This window comes from Diorhabda carinulata, chromosome 1 (genome assembly GCF_026250575.1).
Source record: "Diorhabda carinulata isolate Delta chromosome 1, icDioCari1.1, whole genome shotgun sequence".
In the NCBI taxonomy this organism is placed as follows: domain Eukaryota; kingdom Metazoa; phylum Arthropoda; class Insecta; order Coleoptera; family Chrysomelidae; genus Diorhabda; species Diorhabda carinulata.
In genome coordinates, this window is record NC_079460.1 from 31169929 (window position 1) to 31184305 (window position 14377).

General features: G+C 30.6%; 1 protein-coding gene across 2 annotated transcripts in view; it reads right to left on the reverse strand.

The window, feature by feature from the left end:
• Positions 1–14377, reverse strand: part of LOC130899053 (suppressor of lurcher protein 1) — a 253451-nt gene that overhangs the window by 6876 nt on the left and 232198 nt on the right. For both annotated transcript variants that reach the window (XM_057808763.1, XM_057808774.1), the window contains one exon: positions 369–555. In XM_057808763.1, coding sequence (XP_057664746.1) covers positions 369–555 — 187 coding nt within the window. The remainder of the gene's footprint in view (positions 1–368; positions 556–14377) is intronic.

Below are 14377 nucleotides of genomic sequence, written 5' to 3' on the forward strand. Positions count from 1 at the left end.
AATAACATTTGATTTTATGAAAGCAGTTTAGAAATTATATATTTTTCATTTTGACCAAGATAGAAGAAACGGGGGGTGGTATGATGGAGCAAATGATAGTTATTCGTATTCAAGTTCATCTGCCAAGCTACACAATTCTAATGGTTAATTGTTTCTATCATTGCAGTGGCGATTGAATGTTTTTTGTTTACTCTGTTAATCGGCTTTACTGATATTTTAACAAACGATGTCTGTCTACTGTCTTTTTGTATAAAATGTCGTTTGTAGAAATCTATTGTTTAGTTTTGGTATACATATTATGTATTTTTTCACATATTTAGTATCCCGTAATTTTAATAGTTTTGATAGAATAATATTTGTAAACTTACTTTTTTGCGTTGCCATTAGGAAGATATAGACTAAAATCGTGGAAGACGATTTGCACTCTTTCTTTACCTCGTCCTTGAAATTCGTACGAGCAAGTTGTTTTAGCGGGATATGGTGAAGGATAAGACGGACTAATAATTGTTCCATTTCTACTTGTATCACTACTTATATTTACATCACAATTTGATCCTGGAACAAAACATGATTGTATTGATTATGATATAATTTATTGAGAATGTAGTCCTTGTGGAACAGCGGAATGGTGCTTTGTCTGCCAACTATCAACCAGGATTATCATATCCCTACGAAGATAACGGTCTGAAAAGGAATATTATTATGAATACTATAGGCGATAAAGTATCAGACACATTTTTAGAAGCACTACAAGTATTATTAATCTAACAAATAGATGAATAGGTTCAATTATAATCAAGCAATGTTATTACATTGTTGACGGTAGGGTTCTATAGGATTCTGTTGCCAAATGTACCTCTTTGAAGCTGGTTAATTTGGAGTTCAAAGCTACACATTAGTATTTGGTACTTCAATAGTATTCGACGTGATATTCCTAGCAGACGATTATAATTAGCCAATAGTCATTTGAAATCCGCTTTTATTGATTATAATTAACTTTAAATTCGTCCTATGGAAATTATTCCCATTTCTCTGTTTTACAAACTGATACGTGAAAAATTGGTTCATACCTATGTGGTTGTACTAAGGGGTTCTCCAGAAAGTTTGAAAAAGTAAATTGGGTATACTATTCAAAAAATGACAAGTTTTCATCAATATGTAAGTTTTATAGTAAAAATACTTTACAAATTTAAAATCGTTTGATATAAGTCAAGTAATAATTTACTTGAAGCAGTTAGGAAATCTAATGCTTTAGAAATCGAAGAAAGTTAATGATATCAACTCATTTGTATATAGATCTTGAGTCTAAGTTGATAATTATAATCTATTAATAAACATAATGTTTTCTACAATTATTCACATTTTTTAGGGTATTCTGCTCTAAGACTCTTGGAATTGTTTCTTATTCCCTTTATTTACACAGAAATATAAAAAGTTCACTGTGTAATACGTTTATTTTGTCTGGGTACTACTAAGTTGATAATTATAATCTATTAATAAACATAATGCTTACTGCAATTACTATTCTGAATTTGAGTTATCAACAATTGTTAACTAGCCATTAAATATTGTGATTACTACAATATACTTACCTGGTAAACATTGGCAGGTGTTTGAAAAAATAAGGGAGTGCGAAGTGAAGTAACCTATAAACGTTTGTATGTTTGTAGGTAGTTTTTTTCGTTTTGTTTGATACATCGTGATTTATTCACATTTTTTTAGGGTATTCTGCTCTAAGACTCTTGGAATTGTTTCTTATTCCATTTATTTACACAGGTATATAAAAAAAGTCCCCGTCTGTTACGTTTATTTAGTCTGGGTACTCCGATTTTAAGTTTTTCTATAGTTTTCAATATATCTTAAATCTATGGTCATCTCTCCATTAATATCACGATGTCCACTGTACCCATTGTAATCGTATATATAATCGGTAATAGAGTCGATTCATTGTCAAATGCTGCTTCAAACTGGACCGACCCTTGCCTCTGGCCATACTTTCATCTATTTACTGGTAAAGTGGATCTGTTCTAGTTCTTTGTATGCTTGGAACAATCCACAAACTTAATATAATATATCTGATTACTGCCTTTATTAGATTATATTAGATTTGATAGGATAGGGTATAAATGTTGTGAATTGACCTCGATAACAGTTTGACCTATTAATCTATTTTGTACCCTGGACTGTTTACCAGACAGGTAGCAATGACTTTGTAAAAGTAGATCATTGACCGCCTTGATTATGTTACATAGTAAAAAAAATCTGCCTTTGGTCGTATCGTTTCGTTAGTGTTGCAATTATTAAAGCTTTTTAGTTATTTTTTAAAAAAGTACGTGTTTCAATTTTCCATAATTATGAGAGGTTATTCGCTATCAAAATGCTGGCTATTTCGAGAAGTGACTGTGAAATAATATATCCGAAAACATGTCATAATGACTATAATTTCGTTTTTACCGTATTGCGACGATTGAGTTCACGGAACTGTTTCATCAGTTTTTGTAGTTTTATGCCTACTATAAAATTGTAAACTCAACATTTTTCTAATATGTAGTTAAGTGTTCGTGATGTTCAACAATTCTGTTGGTCAAATTCATTTCTGTAGAATACTGGAGGCGATAGAACAGAACACAAATCTATTTCTTTTAATATTAGATATTTCTGTTGGAAAGTATCAGAAATTTGTTGTCTACTTTTATTACCGGTTATTGCTTTGTCGCCTTATATAAAATGGGCGTAATTTATTTAAAAGTGTTACTGTTAAACTTGGCCTATATAGATATTACATCAAGTTTAAAAACAAAACTTCTTAATAAACAGTCCACCTATTTGCGAAACGGAAGTATTATATGTATCTGACGTTCAACTGAATATGAAGTTGTCTCTTAATAAATGATTAGGACTAGTTCGAATGGAAAATAATGATACCGCCTAAATGCTTACGTTCCTGTTATAGCTATACTGTTGCCACAAGCAAAACAATAGACTTTAAAAAAGAGTTCGTCGCAGTACGAAGACTAAGTGTATTGATCCAATTTAGTTAACTAGAGAAAATAAAAATAATTGAATTTGAAATTTTACGCTTTATATTAGGAAAAAATGTGTTTTTAAATCTTGCTTTTTAGTGTAAGAGGATTATAACACATGTTCGATTTTGTCAAAAGGAATGTTAAACTGATGATTACGTTAAATAGTCACGTGTACGAGATTATTTGGTGATTAATATCATGATAACTGCTGTCATAATTAAAATATAATTTTTTCCCCTTTCAAGACCTTTTTTGTATATCAAAGAAATATCATAATGTTGTAAATAATTTCTTACAAAAACTATTAAAAAATATTGTACAAATTCTCTTATTATTAAGACTATTCTCGACCAAGACGTGCGAAGAAGCAGTTTAAAATTTCAAAATGTATGAAATAAAAACCAATTTAAACTTAGAAAGGCAGCTAATCTGAACAAATTGAGTTGATCACTGAAATAGTTTAGAGAAGAAGGATTTTGATTTTTGTAAAGGTTTGTTTATTTAGTTTTTCAAAAGATTATCATTAAAAATTGACCTTCTCAAGAGATTTGGAAAAATTATTCTCATGAAAGTACATTTCCAACAATCACGGAAATAATGAAGGATTAAGTAACTACGATGGAACTTAAAAAATTGTGAAGAATGGAGTAATTGGTCATTCTAGAGGTTTTCAGGGCGCAGAAAATTAAATTTTGCTTAATCGGAATCAAGAGAAGTTTTTGGCGACGAAATATGACAATAGATTGAATATGGATTTATTAGCCTTTAATCAAAGACATCATCAGCACAGTGAACTATAGTTTGTGAAACCCACCCAAAGCAACAAAAAACTCAAACATCAGCTGGTAAGCGTATGTTTTCGTTATTTTGAGATGCGCATGGTGTTTTGTTCATTGACTATTTTGACAAACTATCAACAGTGTATAGGGTCCAGAAATAAAAAATTATGTATATGAAAAAGTATTAAAAAGTGTCTATTATTTGAAACATGTCTCTATGCATGGTATTTTGAAATCAAAATAATAATTATTCTCTAATGTCTAATTCTCCAGGTTGCTCAGTTAATGGTATCCTTGATGCATTTTTTTATTTCAAACATATAACTGTTTAGTCAGTGTTTGGCCAACAGATACAATCACATTCACGGTGAACAAAGCCGTGGATATCCAATAAAAAACGATCATGATTGTCTTAAGTTGCGACTTGGAGATATTCGCTTTTGTTGGACGTTCCCTACCTCTTTTTACCAATCTAGCCTCCGACTTTGTTTACGGATGTCAAAGTAATACTCGAATACCTCGGTCTCATCTCCAGTGACTACTTGACTCATCCAGATTCTGTCGCTGCTCTGAATGCAGCACAACAAATTCTTGCTAAGTGAATTTGTTTTAGTTCATAGGTGAGAACTTTTGATACCATCTTTACGCAAATCTTTTGCATATTTAAATCCTTGTCTAGGATTGCCGGGTGTTTCCTTTGTTAGTATTAAATTCATCAGACAACAAACGAATGGATGGGTGCAAGTCGGATGAAAATCAATGTACACAGATGGTCGAAATTCACGGCAGTATGGCTAGTAGAGCTCTTTCAGGTGGATCGTTTTTTACTGGTTCACGTCCCATTTGAACTTCTTCACCCATCAAAAAGGCGTATTTTTGACTTGTTCCCATGCACTGAGAGCAGTTTGAGAAGGACCGAGTATGACACCACTAAAAACAGTTTCTTCAGAATAATACGCACAAAATACAAACCACACATGCAATCGACTTCAAGTTTGAAATAAAACTGGAAGGAAGAGCCCCTTTGCTAAACAGATGTAAATGAAATGACGTAGAACTGCTACTTTCGACTAATACCCTCCGAAACTTAATTGCTACACCTTGTTACCAATTGTTATTGATATTGATCAGTTAATATGATTCGTGTTGATACTTTCCGATACATAAATTGTGTAATTTCGCTATGCCTGTTCCTATATACCCGTATTGGACCCAATAAACATTATTTTCAATGATCATTTACAGTTTTCAGTTATTTGGTCATTATACTGTCTATTATACCCTAAGCGTCGATAAATATAATTTCTGTGGGACATTATTTGTTTTAAAATTCCAGCAAAAAAGACAAAAAATATAATAATACATATCCGCTATTGTACTCGTAGTTGTTAGATAAATAACTTTGTTTAAGCATACTATAAATTTTTAAAGTAATGGGAAACAGGAGATATGAACTTGTTGCCATAGTTTTATTTTACACAAAAAATTTTATATAAATCGATAGAATAGTGAGAAAATTGGTTTTACAGGAAAGGTGGTATTAACAAAAATATGCAAAAAACTATAATATATGTATATTTCGAATCGAATGAGATTACGATTTATACACTGACACATAAATTACAAATGGTATTCTTATCTTCTGAAACGAATTCTTTGTGTGTGATACTTTTGGAGAATAGTTACATATTAAAATTTTCGTGATTCTTCACTTTATAGTTTTTCAATTCTTCTAATTGTCAGTTTCAGAATTATTTTCAAAGAATTAATAACAATGATCGAATGAATGAAATATCGGAACCTTTTTCAGTTGTTGAAATGTTTTTGCAATACTCTTCATGTAATTGAATTCGAACGAAGGTACCTATAATTGTATGGGAATAGGCTAGCCGAAATTATTGAATTACTTAGTGCTAGTAATAATTACTACCAAATGCTAAGAATTATTTAATGGGAAATTGAAATATAAGGAAATTGTTACATTCAGTACAGATAAGTTTTATGAAATTCTGGAGAATCTATTCTGGATGATTTGTAAAATGTGATGGAAGTTTGGAAGAGTTCCAATTTTTTTTTTTGAAAATTTGACTTTTAATACGATTCAGATCATTATCATTATTAATAATAATCTCAATCTTAGAAAAATAACAGGTATGCATTTTTAACACCAACTTAAATATTAGACCTTTATAAAATCTCGTTATAAATAAGATTACGATGTCATTTAAATTCGCTAGATCTCATCTCTCCAGACATAGAAATTTCTGCCGTTCGGCAGGACAAATTTGAAGCTTTGTAATGAACTTAGATTCAAATAATAAATTCCAAATTATGTTGATATACAAAGTGTTCCAGGACTTAATACAAAAAATTCGGGAGTGAGTAGATGACGTGAAAATAATGCTGTGACATAAAAAATTTTTCTGTGAAACCAGCTTCAGGACTGTTCCAGCAAATGTATTATTAACTCAGTTGTTTATCTGTTAACCAACGAGCGTAGGCCAGTCTTGTTGGATAATCTTCTACTTCCATGGCATGCACTTTCTGGATGTGAGAGAGGTAAAGAAGCTGCTCCTGGAGAATCCTTTGAATAGTTGTCAATGTAACGTTAAATTTTAGTGAAATTTTGCGTACGCTAGTTATGGGATCATCAACTGAATCTAATGCATTTTGCTCTAAAGCTGGTGTTCGTATAGTTCGTTATTCATTTTCGCCACCTTTTTTTGGTAGGAAAATTCCTAAAATATCATTTTATAAAAAAAAAATGAAAACTAGTTTATTTAATTTATGTAGAAAAACCTGTTTCCAGTAAGCTGCTATTAACCCTAACAAAATACAAAATTCTGGCTTCTGCCGAGTTACCAGAAGTCAAACCATACATCAAATGCATGCCGGCATATTCACTAAAGGTAAATTCTACCATATTGAAACTGTAAATACGATGTGATAATTATTGATGAGAGATTTTGAAAAGATGCCAATAATATGATCATGGATAGTATATAGTACAAATGTACAATAAATAATTTTTACAATTTATGATAAGTTTCTTCAGAATATCTCCTTATGACGAACGGCTTCCTTGGCATGTACAACAATATAAAAAAGTTTTTTCTATGTAACGCCATTATTTTCACGTCATCTAGTCATTCCCGAATTTTTTTTATCGAGTCCCGGAACACTCCGTATAAGACGTTAATTATTTTGTTATTGCTACAGCTTTTAAACTGAAGGATCTAAATACATATATCAAAGTACATAAATTATAAATGCGTAGGATTTTATTAAGATCACAACTTCGAGAAACAATGCAATCATTTATCCCATATGAATAATCATCAAAGTTTGTTCATCTTCCATATGCTTCACAATTAACAACAAACCTACCTTTTAGTGATAAATGTTTTGCGGTGTATTCCAAACTATTAATCTTAATATATTCCTGTCTTGAAAGTTATCATTAAGCATTCAATTTTCATATTAGAATTCCACATACCTCGAAGTGAAATGATGTCATAGTTTCTTGGAATTCGGCATAGTTATTTTAAACTTGCATTTAATACCAGGCAATCATTTCATTTATTATCTAGGCTGCAAGAATAAAACTAATAATCGTAATAACGTCAAATCTCATGTTATTGAACAGTACGGTGCAGAGTAGGTTCCATATTGTCCTTCGTAAGTTTATCTGTCGCACTGATTAAGGTAAGGTAAAATTGTACTGTTTCAATCTACCAAATTAAAAAATGTGTCCGCTATATATGGCAATCAAATTGGGCATCTAATCGGAGCTATATTAACTGAGCCACTAATTCCTAATTTGAGAATAATAATCTGCCTGGTTGTATAGTAAAAAAACATGATTTCAATGACATGAAAGAGATATTATTTAATATACTCTTATTGAACACGTTTGTTCAAGTTCAAGTTCTAATTTATGGAATCCTTCTCACCTAAGTAAAGTCTGGGGAATAGGGCAGATGTTCTCTTCGTACTTAAGTTTACTGATGTTCTTTTGAACTGTGTGAGAGTGTATTTTTGAATAAAATTGGAGGTAATTTACTGGCAAAATTTGCCTTTTTCTCTTACATCCCAAAAGATTGATGCTAACACCTTGTTGCCAGATTTTTGAACTCTTATCTACTTTATATTCGTAGTGTTGAGTTCTTCGTAGCCTCTTGTTTTGTTTTGATTTTCAAAAGTTTTCCAAATGTATTCTGGTTTGTTCTAGAAATGCGACACCCTTTTTACACACATCTTTCTGTAGCACAAGATGTCATCCACCGCAAAGAAAACTATATTAAAAAATCCCTTGTAGTTAAAATATTCAGTACCACTATTAATTGATGATGACAAAACGACTAAGATCAAGAAGTTAGGAAAATGCATCTGGAAGCGGATAAAATCAGAATCAAAGGTGTTCATAATCCCTCTGCTACTCTCCCAAAAGAAAGAAAAGATACAGAAAAAGTTCTTTCCACTATGAAAGATTCAATGGTGTAATACATCAGTGACATGCCAATACAAATCTTGTGGATATCAAGCTGGATTGCCTATTAAAGAACTTCTATCGTCAAATGTCACTACTTCTCAGACGAAAAAAATTTATTAAACCACATCCAGATCTGTACTTGAGATTCAATTTGTCTAATTCATCCAATAAAATCTTTACTTAAATTATTAGTTTCGTATTGTGCTCTACTTTGGAGGTTTAGACGTACCCAAAACTTCATTTACGCTGTTCGCATATTTTTTCATATTTTTAATGATTATGATAACAACCGAAGCGACAAGTGAACACAAAATAAATTAATCTGTTATTCTAGGAGGCTCTAAAAGCTACCACATAAACATAACTAATTAACGGATTACATTCCTCTGTATTTTCGATTCAGCACATTTCATAAGATTGGTGGTACTTTGTTATTAGGCGATTATCGTCGGTTCTTGTTAAATTTAATCCCTTACTGACTTACGTATTAGAGTTTGAAGTTACATTATGAAATTTTATAGGTTTATGTATGTATACTGTATACAGTATAAATATGGTGAATTTAAACTACTATATAGCTCCTACGTGTATACCAACATTATTAAAGCAAACAGAAAGAAAATGCGCAAGCTGTTATTAATAATTTCATTTATAGTTTGTAGGCATATGCATAGAAAATTAACGTTGTATTATATTATAAAATCTTATTATACAATATTTACGTGATGCTTGAAATTTTTTTAGAGTTTGATGTCGTTTTTATATGTGGGCACTAGGCATTGGTATTATATCGTGAAAGATTTTTCGGTGGAGTTATGTAAAATTTGTTGGTGATGTGAATTTTATAAAAATTTATCAACGAAACGATTTGTGTGATTAGACTTTGAGTACGGTAATATGTATTAAAGGTGAAATTCGAAAAAAATAAATATGGAAGCGATTAGGCAACTTTCTATATTTTATGTTACGCTCAGCTATTTGGGCTTTGTATTTCGTACATTACTCGTATATTTTTAATCTTAAATGTAAATTTTTTTTGACCATTTCGATAGTGTTCATCAATTACCTTTTCCAACCTAATATTTAATCTTTGTAGAGTACTGCAGATTCTGTGAGTTCCATATACTTGCTGAATGCAAGACACTACAGAATTTTAGGCTTGACAGTTGCGGAGAATAAGGAAACTTGCCTAATCTGAATCCAGCAAATGATTCAACAATTATTGAAGGATCAGGAATAAAAGAACTACTAGTTAGGAGATAGGGCTCTGAAAGTGAGTCGAAGTAATTATTCAGGATTTAGTGAATCATCCCCCTATCAAGCATTAGGCTAAATGTGTCTCTGAAAATTCTTCAGTACAAAAAAACTAGTGCTCGAGATCTGAAAAATTGAGCAGTTGCATGGAGGGGTTTTCTTTATTTAAAATACATTTTTTATTTTCAAAATACTACATTAAAATTTTAATTTTGTACAGAATCGATATCTTATGTTTTTCCCAAATTCAATAGAAGTGAAAGTAAAAAAAAATATTTTTTAACACGTTTATATTAGCTTAATTTGTATGTGGGTTTGTTTGTTTGTAACTATCCTTTGGACTAAGAGCAACTAGCTTATTAGATAAAAAATCACTTCGACAACCTTACCAATTACAGCGTTATGTTTAGCTACAAGTTTCGACGAGATGTAACAGCGGAGCCATTATACGAGGGTGAAAAAAAATGTGCGACACTTTGCTCCATATTTCTAATACCGCCCGACGCTTTTTCCATAATAATACTAGTTTATTATTTTCAAGTTTTTATTCTCATGTGCTTTAAAAGCGCGTCTTTTCGTTTTTTTCAAATATATTTATTTTATAATAATACTAGTATTTTTCATTTATTATTTTTTATGCTTATTTTAAAAATTATTCACAGAAATAATTTTATTTTGACTTCAATTTAACCTAATCAAAACAGAGTTCAAGTAGTTTTATCAAAAATACTGACTTTTTCTTATATTGACACACAAAATTTTGATAGTTTGATATACATACTATCTGTAACTACTATATGGGAACTGTTTTTTATTATTTCCTACAATACTGATTAAAAAGTACAGGGCATCGAAAATCGCTCTATCTAAGACCTCGTTTGATCACAAATTCTTTGGATATTTGAATTTTCCTGTTTGTAGCTTTTTCGAATTTTATAAGTTTGATATTCCTAGGTTACCCATGACTTGATTCGTATTCCCGCTGTGTAATATCTGGTTTGAGTTTTTTTTAAACAAAAATTGACCAGTGTATCACGTAATAATATATATTGTTAAACCAAAAAAAGAACCTTCCTTGTATGGTATGACCGGTCGAACACGTAGGTGCATATACATCGTAATAAATGAGATATGATATCGATTGATCGACAAAGTAAATGGAATTCTCAGAAGATCAAGAGCGACAATGATTTAATTTACAAGACTTTGAGATTGAATTGTTTACATTTTTTGCTATCAATTGAAGGTTTTTATCAAACTCCATTGCTATAGTTTCTTTACACATTAAGGATCCTTGGAAGCGGGAATAATTTTATTTTGGGATGGCAACACGATCGATGTAAATTGGTTTTTCGAAATTCAAGATATTGAACGAAATGCCCTCTCCAATTAAAGAAAGTTAGTAACATATTTTTCATTGTCTTCGAACAATACCTGCCCAATAGTAAAGAAATGTTTGGCTAACTATGCTGAAATTTCAGTTGGTGTATTACTTTACTATTCTCATATTATAATAAATTAGTTCTTCTCTCTTAATTCGTTTGTAGTGTTTTTCTTCTCTTCAGTGTTTGTTACAGTGAAACCTTTTTTTGTGTATATGTTACAGACCGTTTATGAAAAATAGACAAGTATATATTGACAAATTCTTAGCTTACTATAGAACCAAATAAAATTTAAATGTAAAAATATTTTATTATTCAACATATTCTCCTCTTAATTGGATACATTTATTACAGCGAACCTGCAACATCTCTAGACCTTTCAAAAAAAATGTTTCTTCTTGTTCTGCAAACCAGACCTCCACAGCTTCTATTACCTCCTCGTTGGAAGAAAATTTACGACTTTTTAAACTTTTTTTCAGTTAAGGAAAGAGATGATAGTCGAACGGAGCCAAATCTGGTGAATAAGGAGTGTGTTCTGGTCATTCAAACCTTAAATCACAAATTTTTTGCACGGCAACATGAGATTTGTGTGCAGGGACGTTGTCCTGCAAAAACACCTTTGGATAGCTTACGACCTAGGCCATATACATACGGTCTGATTTTATATATGGTCTGCAACATATAATAATATCAAGTAAAGCTTCGACCTTTTATATGTCAATTTCATAACTCTTCGAATCCATACGCTTGAATTCATCTGCTTGTGAGTACAGGTCGCTTTTAAATCCATGCAACATAATTCATAAAAAATTATGATGAGTATTTCCTATAATAAAATTTCTTCATCGGAAATATAAACTTACCACTATACAAGGTGACGCATAAAATATTTTTTATTTTTTTTGTATCAAATTTAAGTGAACGTAGGAACATAATTATTATGATTTTCAGTCTTTATTGAACGATAAACTATATATTGAGATAAGAAAACAGTAAAGATAATGTATTTTATTTTTTTTTGTTATAGGAAAGATCCACCATAATTTTAAACGGGAAATGACCTTCTGCATTTTGTCGTATAAAATTAGAAACATTTTGGATATACATTTCTGAATCTTTTTTATTTCCACTTTAATGTCGAAGCGTGAAAAATTGATCTGATATTGTGACTTATATTTCAGTCGTCGTTATTTTTTAAATTACACTCTCTGAAAATGTATCTTAGAAGAATCTTCTCTCTTGCAGGACATTCAATCTGTTTGAGAGTATTCTTGGTATATTTTCATTAATTTTTAAATCAGTGTGCGTATCCTTCTTCTGTAAATAATCCAATTGAATTGTAAATCGATGGATTGTCTCCAGATGAAAAACATTAGGGTGGATGTATAGTTTTTTGGTAGCTCATAACCCGCTACTTTATCCATTATAAATGAACAATATTATTAAAAATTTTTGGTTGTGGTAGATTTCTAATAGATAAAATCAAATCGGATTCTCTTAAATTGAGCAGATTGCTTACATTTATGTCATAAGTTGATTTGGAGAAGTAGTCAGAAATTGCTAGTGTTTTGAAGGATAACGGTGTTCCTTTATGATAGCATGAATCGTATTCATGATAAAAAGCTAAATAAAAAATGTCTGCAAATTATATCATTATTATTGTTTGAATTTAGCGACTATCATTGGAAAGAATAATGAATAATGCAGTTCAAAGAAAAACCCACAAAAATACTATTTTTTCGTCCATTATCTCAAAGAATTACTTCAAAGTAACTTTCCACTTTCCAAGAACTGTTATGATTCCTCTTTCTGCAGACCAGTGTAATAGTAGAAGCATATTTTATTTTTTTACTAACATGTTTTGAATTCATACATTTGTAACCTAAACTCCTAACCTTTTAAATTTTAAGCACCATAACTTATAGATTTATAATTAACCATCAATTAATGGTTAGATGGAATCAAAATCGATTTTTAATATCGTCATCCGGTTTTAACGTGGAAAGGCGACTAATACGTGAAATATTAAGAACGCGAACGTCTCCTCAGTCATTTAGAACTTCTAAACTACCTAAACACGTGCATGCATTTTTAAAACATTTAAATTTATACAGAGGTTTTTCCACAGTTCCATAAAAAATTTTGAAACAACTAGTTTTTCTACTAATACACTTCCGAATAGGGGCAAAGGTTGAACTGACTTTAATACAGAAGCAATATTTAGGTCAGTTACGTTATATAGGTATGTTACGTGGTATAGATCGACTGTCATTGTTTTGGTCTTCAACTGTTTCAAATAATATTACCTCACATTCAAATGCGTAAATCGATATACTACAATTGCTTAAAGTAGTGTTTTATTTTATTATTCTTAACACCTTATATCTCGTTAAACCACAACCATATTTAAAACTACCAACAGATACGTTGTTACTTACGTGCTTACGAGGACGGTTTGACGGAGAGTGAATTTTCAGAGGTTGATAGCTTTCAATTCATGTAAAATTTTTAAAAATTGCATTAGTAACATGTGGTAAATTGATAGTATAATCACCATATAGAAGGGCTCACTGTTCCGACAAACTGCCCTCGCATATTACCTGCTCTATAGAATGTTGTTTTTGATAACTAAGTTTGCTCCGATATAGAAGTTATTATATTTGTTTCCAATTTATTTTTCGCTTTGAAATAACCTTTTAGATAGAATCAGATAATGAACATTTGCGTTTTGAAGGTTTTCCGATGAAACCTCATTTCAGTAGAAATTGCCGTTTAAAGGCAATTAAGAGCCAAACCGAAAGATTATTGAATACTAAGAGTACAATGAAATTACGTTAGGAAATTGAGAGTGTTCTGAAAATATTATAGATAAGTCTGATTTATTCGTGAATAAATTTTTTTTTAATTTTCAATAGTTTTCTGACTCTAATATAATATAAAAAACAAAATGGTGTTAAAAATAAACTATATCATCATAATCAGCCATACTCTTTACTACCACTATGCAAACACACTATCAGTCGCGCATTTCGATAACATGTTATCGTCCTCAGACACCGAAGGTAAACTATTTTCTATAACCTTTTAACAGCGGTTATATTTCACAAATTTACTCATTCAACAAATATTTACTTAATAAAATTTTCTAATCCGACAAAATTTCTTAATAGAAGTACTTCGGAATTCTTGCCTGAAGTTAACGCTTAGATGTATTTTTTTGTATGGAGAAATTTGTATTGTTGTATTTGAAAAACTGACTTCCAATAGTTATATCACTTTATTTTTAATCTATTCGATGAAAACTGAGTTGAAGTTGAAAACATGAGCATTATAAGAGTTCTTGATAGCTTGCAGAAAATCCTATAATTCTATCTATCTATGTTGATTGGATTACTAGGTATTTTTTTATTTGAAATTGATTTAATTGGTTCAATAGCTTTGGAC